This window comes from Microtus oregoni, unplaced genomic scaffold (genome assembly GCF_018167655.1).
Source record: "Microtus oregoni isolate MIOR12 unplaced genomic scaffold, Mior012 000029F_ref0000214, whole genome shotgun sequence".
Lineage (NCBI taxonomy): Eukaryota > Metazoa > Chordata > Mammalia > Rodentia > Cricetidae > Microtus > Microtus oregoni.
The window spans coordinates 8512550-8521386 of record NW_024543088.1 but is presented as its reverse complement, the minus strand read 5'-3'; the positions used below and the strand labels follow the sequence as shown (position 1 = coordinate 8521386).

Sequence of the window (8837 nt, the reverse complement as noted above, 5' to 3'; positions counted from 1 at the left end):
CAGTCCTACCCGGTATCAGAAGCATCACTGGGTTCCTCCATTTTAGTTTTCAGCCTTCCATCCCTTCCTGAGTCGTTCGGTCTAAAACCACTGCACGGGGCACATGAAGGTGTCTATGTATTATAGTGGAAGAGCAAGTCATGGTAACTTCAGATGAGATCCAGTAGTGCAGGGAGGGTGTCTACAAGGAAAGCAGTGTTGCCTGCCTCGCTGGGGGTCACCAAGAGGTGTCTTTACACAATCAACAAGTAAGATGCAGAAAACCAAAGATGGGTAAAGAAAGCACCCATTACTGAGAACTCTCTCTGTAGACCAGGCTGGCCTTTCACTCAGAGATTCACCTGCCTCTGCCTTGAAAGGGCTGGGATCTTAAGTTTCAGAAGCTGAGGTCATTATCTCAGGGAACATGGTGGCATGCAGGCAGACTTGTGCTGGAGAAGAAGCTGAGCGCTACATCCTAATCCACAGGCAGCAGGCAAGGGGGTGGGAGTGGGGGCAGGGAGGCCTGGTATGAACTTTTGAAACCTCGAAGTCCACCTCCAGTGCCACATCTTCTCCAACAAGGCCATATCCACTTCCATGAGACCATACCTAATCCTTCCCAACAGTCCACCACCTGGGAACCAAGCATTCAAATACGTTAGTCTATGGGGATACTACTACAGTATCGACAGGAGAGTAACAAAAAGAGTAGTCACAACAATACTAGATGATATTAGAAAAATTCAAAGAAACAAAAAGATACTAAAAGGATGTAAATTTAAGTTAGAGCAGCCAGGAAGCTGCAAATCTCAAAATATAAGTCTTCAAAGATAGCTGCAGTCTAGTATAGAACCCCATCTGCAGATCACACCGTTTAAACGACACAGGCAACCATTAGTTTCTTCCTGTATTAGACCCACAAGAGACACAATATTACTAAATAGAAATTATCCATTGTTACATAGCCTTTGGATATGCCAGCTTTGTTTACTGGAAAATGAATGATAGTATTACAGAAAACCCTTCTTTGTTCTTCACTGCAATACCAATATGTCAGAAACATTCAGTCACACTATGACTTCCAGGGAATCTCCCAGACAGTAACCCAGCCCATTGTGTTTCAACTGCCTATCTGAAACCCCTTCTAATGCTGTTACAGCCACCACATCTTGCAGGAGACTTAAGTTGGGTATCGTGGGGTATGCCAACAATCGAGGCACTTGGGAAGTTGATAGAGGTGGACTATGAGAACAAAGTCAGTGTAAGCTACAGAGGGAGACCTTGTTTCAAGAACAACAGAAACTAAGTCCAACAAATACCAATTTTCTTTCTTTTTACCACTACCTTTTATTTATTCTCATAGTTTTTCCAGCTAACCTGGATAGAGTGTTGACAGAGGTTTGGACAACTATATCCACATAAAACCTGAGAGAGCCTGGGAAGGAATTCTAGACACAAAGGAACAGAGTTAAGCATGGCTTCTTGGTAGCAGCATTATCTCATTTAAGAGATGCTTCCTGGGGCTGGAGAGATGGCTCAGAGGTTAAGAGAACTAACTGCTGTTCCGGAGGTCCTGAGTTCAATTCCCAGCAACCACATGATGGCTCACACCCATCTATAATGAGATCTGGTGCCCAGAACACTATATACATAATAAATAAAATTTAAAAAAAAAGAGAGAGAGATGCTTCCTGATTCAGCTTTAGGTGCAAAAACCTTGCAGCTCTTTTAAGAGGCCCTGCCACCAAACACCAAAATGGTGTTTATGAATAGCCAACCCATGCTTCTTGGTGGTAGCAGGGACCTTGAAACTCTATAGAGTTGTAGCATTAAACATGGCTCCCGCCAGTATCTCTGCCATGAAGCTAGACTCTCAGAAAGCTAAGGAATGGGGTGGATCCAGTCATCAAAGCCATGGCTTTAATCCTATCGCTTAGCAATTTAAAGACTCATGTGGTCAGAGAAAGAGAGATATACAATAAAGATAGATTCAGACAAAAAGAAAAAAACCCCTAAGCGGTTTACAATGTGTTTAAAAATATATGTAGGCTTGGGAGAGAAAAGAAAAAGGATAGCTAAAGTCCTTAAAAAGAAAAGAAACAGAGTAGTTGGGTGTGGTGGCACACACCTTTAATCCCAGCACTTGGGAGGCAGAAACAGGCAGATCTCTGTGAGTTTAAGGACATCCTGGTCTACAGAGTGAGTTCCAGGATAGCCAAAGATGCACACAAAAACCCTGTCTCAAAATAAAATAAAATAAAAGTGAGTTTAAAATAAAGCCACATAATGATGTAAAATACACAGAGAATCTGGATACTGTATGTTATTGTCTTTGAATTGTTTGACAGCTGAGGAAGGAGCAACAGCTGCTAAAAAAACATTTAGTTATAAATGCTGCTGGATTAATACAACATATATATTTTGAAAAAAAATACCCTGACTTCAAAATTTAAGTAAAAAGATATGTTACTTTGGTGAAGAGGTTTTGCTTTTGTTTCCACAGGAAATGAGAGGCTGTGGATTCATTCTGGGTTAAGAAAAATCAGGTTTTATCAAGGAAGAGCCCCTGAAAAATCTCCGATAGGAGCGGATGGCCCAGATGACCCAACATTTCAGAGGACCTCTGTTGGGAGTTTCCTCTGAGTTCTACATCCAGAACAGCCTCAAGAGTGTTGGCTGAGATGATCAAGCCTCACAGCATTTTTCAGTCAGGACTTGATCTTAATCTTAAATTTTCTTTAGGTCCCCATAAGATTATCAGTGCCCCCAATCAGCAGGAAGTAGCCTAGAAAACTATACCCACATTCCCCCCAAAATGGATTATGGATGTTTGTCTTTATTTAGAGTGTTGGTTACAAATTGCTATGGATAATAGTCAGGATAAAAGCTAAACAAAGATTAGAGTTCTTGTTTTGAAAAGAAAAAAGGAAAAAAAGGAAACTGTGGGACAATGGTCTTGTACCCTGTAAAGATTTGTCACTTGTATTGTTTAATAAAACATGATTGGCAAGTAGCCAGGTAGTAAGTGTAGGTGGGGCAACCAGAACAGGAGAATTCTGGGAAGAGGAAAGGCTCAGTCTGTTGTTGTTACCCAGATGTAGAGGAAGCAAGATGAGAATGCCTCACTGATAAAGGTACCAAGCCATATGGCTAACACCGACAAGAATTAGTTAATAAGAAGCCTGAGTTAATAGGCCAACCTGTTTATAATTAATATAGGCCTCTATGTGTTTCTTTGGGACTGAATGACTGTCTGCCCTTAGAAAGGACACAATGAAGATATATGTGATCTCTCTGAGACTCGGGCAAGATATCTAAACTGGTATCCCTGTATTTGTGATGTGTCAGGACTCTTTACTCCATTCAGGCTCTAGTCTCTCCAGGAATATGTGATTCTCTCTACCTTTCACACTAGACACCAAATTTCTTTCTAGTTCCACTGCCATCAGACTACAAATGATGAGTGTAAGTGATAGAATCATGATATTTTGGTTTTTGTGTTTTGAGACGGAGTTTCTCTGTCTGTCCTGGAACTAGCTCTGCAGACTAGGCTGTCTTTGTCCTGCCTCTGTCTCCCAAGTGCTGGGATTGAAGGCATGCACCACTGCTGCCTGGCTAGTCTGGGCGCTTTCACGTGTTTGTGCTCATCTGTGTGGAGGCCAGAGGTCAACTGAAGTGTCTTCCTCAACTGCTCTCTGCTTTTTGAGTCAGGATCTCTCACTGAATCAATTTGGCCAGAATGGACAATCAATGAGCCCTGGGGATCTGTCTGTCCCCCAACTCTAAGAGTATAGGCATGCTTCACTATGCCCAGCTTTGACCTGGCTGCTAGGGACAGAACTCAGTTCCTCATGGTCTCCTGGCAAGCATGTTACTGACTCCAGAGCCCCAGGAGTGCCATTTTATTATAACACTTCCTTTATGGTTTGTTTCCATGTCTGTCCATTCTGCTGCGTCCCATATGTGGTACTAATCTTTTTTTTTTAAAGATTGATTTTATATATTTGAGCACTCTACTGACTTTTTGCCAGAAAAGGGTATCAGATCTCACTATAGATGGCTGTAAGTCACCATGTGGTTGCTGGGAATTTAACTCAGGACCTCTGGAAGAGCAGCCAGTGCTCTTAACCACTAAGCCATCTCTCCAGCCCTTTAATCTCTCCAAAGTAATCTTTAACCATGAAAAACTACCCCTTGGGGCTGGAGAGATGGCTCAGTGGTTAAGAGCACTAGCTGCTCTTCCAGAGGTCCTGAGTTCAATTCTCAGCAACTACATGGTGGCTTACAACCATCTGTAATGATATCTGGCGCCTTCCTCTGACATGTGGGCATACATGGAGGGATAATGTTGTATACATAATAAATAAATCTTTAAAAAAAGAAAAACTACCCTGACACTTGTCACTAAAACCATCAAGGGATAAATGTATAAATCTTGTCATACAACAGCTACAAAATGAAATAAAAATCTCTTAATTACTGATACACAAAGACCTTCAAATCTTCTTTGACTCATGCCCCATAAACCGACAAAAGTTATTTACCCCAAAGTCCTAACTTTTACAAAAATTTTTCACTTTATGAATGCACTCTGTGTTATTTCTGGGCATCCAATTAACCTTATGAATTGAACATAATCACTAACTATAAGAAAAGTTAAACATGGAGGCATTTCTAAATCTCTCAGGATTTGACATGAAGTATTTTCTTGTAGTCTGACAAAGTGGTACCAGCCACACATGAGAGAGACCTGTGTCATATATTCATAGGAACATCCAAGTAAAATTGACTTGTTCCTTCTAAGAGCAAATGTCTTTTCCATGAAGACGGAGACTTGCTCTGTCTGTGACCTAGTAAATCCTCAGCACCTGTCGCTGCACTTGCCACCCAGTGTGGAATTAAGTATTTGGAGGTGAACAGTCACAGTGGAACAACAGAGAGAAATGAGTCCACACACGGTTTGTCGGGTTTACTGGTAGAAATAGACTTTTAATGCATACTTTGTGTTTATATAAACTCTACGTTCTTTTAAAGGCCTTTATTTTTTGGAGCTTTTTGGCATCCAAATTAACATATTTTCTATGCATTTCACTATTTAATAGATTTTAAAGTATTTTAAATTTTAAAACTAAATTTGAGAAATCAAGCATGCTGTAAACCCTAACTAACCCCGAGAAGTGTTTGTACTTCTGAAAAAGTCACAAAAAAACGAACTTAAACTATTCAACATAAAATTTTCCACATTCCATTTATGAATAAAGAAATACTAGGTTCATTATTATATATCACTCACTCTCTAGTAAGTCAGATTGTCAGACACGCTTCAGTAAACAATCTCTATTTTAACCTATAATTTAATTCACTTCCTCTTAGAGATGATCTTGTCACTGTTAACCCTGTGTCATATGCAGTCTAAGCCCCAAAGCTTAAGTAAGTCTCAAACTTGTAGTTTTTAGCATGGATATGTTCACCATAGTTACATATCTGCATACACACATACAGTGTGCTACGTGTTAAACTATTTCAAGTAACTTAAGTATATCTAGCAGACATTCAGCAAACAGTCTACAAAGACTTAGACAGTAGTGTCCAAACATAGCACTGAGCTGCAACTGGACAATCCCAGCCATACCTACTGCTGTATTGAAAGAAAGAATCATGAGTCCTAACATACTGAGTTGTGCAGATACAAAAGTGCTTAGCATGACAAAATTACCAAAATAAAAACATTTTGAAGGTTATTTGGTTCTAGCAATATTAACTATTCTTTACTTTTGGATAATTTAACATCTGCATATTTAAATTTTATATAAACAACCTCTTTGTAACAAGTTTTAAAAAAAAAAGCACACAAAAAATAGTGCAAACTATAATCTGATAGGTTTTTCATCTTGATTACCTCATCACAAGTAACTCAAGAAGTGTTTGACTATGTGGCTCCAGTAAAATACAGCACTGACCAGATCCTGTCATTTCATCCATTGTTTGCGGCCCCAAATTCTAAGACAGGCCGCCGGCAGACAGGACAGGTGCAGTTCTCTGACAGCCAGCGATCAATACAATGAATGTGAAACTCATGCAGACACGGCAGCTGCCTGAGCTTGTTCCCAGCCACATAGTCACTGATGCACACACTACACACTTTACCTAACTCACTGTCAACCCCGGTTTGTTCATAACTCCTGGTAGAAAGATTGTCAATCTGCTCTTTGGTTAAACCACGAACTGGATCATCATCGCCTTCATTCAGTAAGAAGAAATGAGCGAGGCGCAGAATGGGCAATGTTCCAGCCTCAACTACACTGTCCGCTCTCTCTAACTGCCTTCTATTCCTTCTGCTACCGCTGTGGGCCTGTGGCGGGGTGGGCTCACTCACATCTAGCATTTCAGCACTGTCTTCTTGGGCCCTCCTGGCTTGTGAGGAACCTCCACCCAGCTGACTGCCGTTGTCAGCCACATCTACGTTATTCAGTTCTAGGTACAGCTCTGGTAAACGCTGATCATTTCTTTGATTCTCCGACTCGGGTTCCACCTCTGTTAGTGAACTCAGCTCTCCAAACCCAGTCATGATCTGCCTTAAAATCGACCGAAGAGCCACAGAGGATGGTTCAACCACCTCATTCTCAGAAATCCTACGAAGAGGAACTGTTATGGTACTCACATAGGTTCGGACACCTGAGCGCTCTAAATGAGAAATAGTTCTGTGAAAGCCCCCGCTGTTGCTTTCAACTGTACTTTCTGCCAGCCCTGCCCTAGATCGGGTTCTGTTTGCAATGCTATCCCTATCTCGAGTTTCTCCAGGACGAATCCTCCTGACTTGCAGGTCTAGAGTGATTGCTGGGTGACGCTGTGTGGCAGCTGAGGACCTGTTGGATTCTCCTTCTTCTACTGTTATTCTTGACACAAGTCTTGAGTTGGACAGTGGTGTGTAAACAGTACCTCTGCGTGCCCTACCTTGTTCTAAAAAGACTTGAGTTACACCTCTATGCCTAACAGACCTGTTCCTACCAGTCTGCTGGACTGGTCTACTCTGCCTTTGGGAATTATGATAAACAGTACCATTCTGTGTCTGAATTGGGGACCGGCTTCGACTCCTGAAAGCAGGACGTAATCTTATTGGCTCTAATCTTTGGTTTGTGTTCCTCACCGTAACATCACTTCTAGCCCCATTTTCCCAAATATGTGCTGCTCCAAACCGCTGTCGTTCCCTTTGCCTGAAATTACTACCATCTGACTGGTTTGTGTGAGTGTTGATAACATTAGTGCGATGGCCATTAACTCTAGGAGCTCCTCCAATTCCATTTCTTAACCTTCCCCGTGCTGAGAAGGATCCCTGCACTGACCTCTGACCCCTTGCACCACGCCTACCCTCTGGACCACTGGAGTCTCGACCACTGGAACTCATGGCGGTTTGGCTTCTCGTTCGCATAGCCACAGGACTAGATGATCTTTGCTGCCTGGGATCTCTGCTAACACCTGACAGAGGAATGTCTGTATAATCCTCCCCATTAGCTTCAGAGCCTCTGTTGTCAGGATTTATGTGGATTTCCAGGCTGAACCCAAACTCTCCACTGTTTGGGTTTGTTCGACTCACAGCTGTCCAACTTTGGTTCCCATTCTGTCCAGTTCGAGTCACATTTCCAGTGCGCCGAAAAGTGTTCAACCATCGTAGCAGAGAATCTTCATCTGAATTTTCTCTATGGTTTTCTGAGTCTAAAAAGTAAATCAGATCAACTTAAGGTCAAGTTCTATAATGATCAGACCTGATCTTTATTAAAACACTGCAAGATAGTTTTATTGAATTAAATATCTGCCTTATTTAAATGAATGAAAAAAAAATCAAACTTCCTCCTAAAAGTGTATTAAAAGCACATTAGAGAAATTAGAACGCTGGGCCTATGATATGGCTCAGTGGGTAAATGCTGCCAAGCCTAACTGACATGAGTGGAAGCCCCAGAAACCGCCTTATACAAATTGTCTTCTCTCTCTCTCTCTCTCTCTCTCTCTCTCTCTCTCTCTCTCTCACACACACACACACACACACACACACACACACACAATTGCACAATTATGTTTAAAGAAAAACTCTACTTTCTAAACTCAGGAACCTTCACCAGCTGACACCATCCACAAGGTCCAGCCCAGTCTTGTGTGAACCCCATAAAGCAATCTCTCCCTTGGGTCAGCTGTCCCACTATAGCCCAAGTGAATAAGGCAATCTCTCCTCAACTGGGTTCCATCTCTCTCCTGCTTTGAGAACTCCCACCAGTCACCTCCATCCATGTAGCTGACCCAGCATGGATTTAGTAAGGGACCTCTTCCCCTCAGCTCAACCCCCTCAGAACTGCCCTGGGTACTCAGACCATCTTGAAACAGAAAAAAACATCTAACAACCTAACTCCAGATGCCCAGGGCTTATTGCAAAAACAAACTATAGAAAAAACCAAGACAATGTCTGCTCAAAAAAATTAGCAATGAAGAGGACCACTTAGGACAAAATTTCAGCACAGAATTCAAAAGAAGAATTAAACACAATCCAAGAGTTCAAAGAATTTGAAGCAGACAAGTGTAAGTATCTGAATGAACTTGATGTGAGCAGGAATTAACACAGAGCCAAGGAAAACAATCACAACATGAAAATAGGACGTGAAAAAGATAGACTATTAAAATCTAATCTGAAATGAAAAGTTAGGCAATTTAGATAACATAGTAACATCAGAACTTGAAGGCAGGCTAGAAGATTTGGATCATTCGTTCAAAGAAAATAAGAAATGGAAAAAAGCATAAACAGAACATGCAGAATCTTTGAGCATCATGATAAAAATCAAATTTATAAATTATGGGCATAAAAGAAA

The 8837-nt window shown here is 41.4% G+C and overlaps 1 protein-coding gene across 5 annotated transcripts in view; it reads right to left on the bottom strand.

The window, feature by feature from the left end:
• Positions 1 to 8837, bottom strand: part of Rnf6 (ring finger protein 6) — a 53254-nt gene that overhangs the window by 35006 nt on the left and 9411 nt on the right. For 3 of the 5 annotated variants that reach the window (XM_041677970.1, XM_041677971.1, XM_041677972.1), the window contains one exon: positions 4946 to 7695. In XM_041677970.1, the coding sequence (XP_041533904.1) occupies positions 5957 to 7695 (1739 nt within the window). In that variant the 3' untranslated portion in view covers positions 4946 to 5956. Of the gene's footprint in view, positions 1 to 4945; positions 7696 to 8837 lie in introns of those variants that run through there. The other 2 variants (XM_041677974.1, XM_041677973.1) reach the window with 1 other exon arrangement.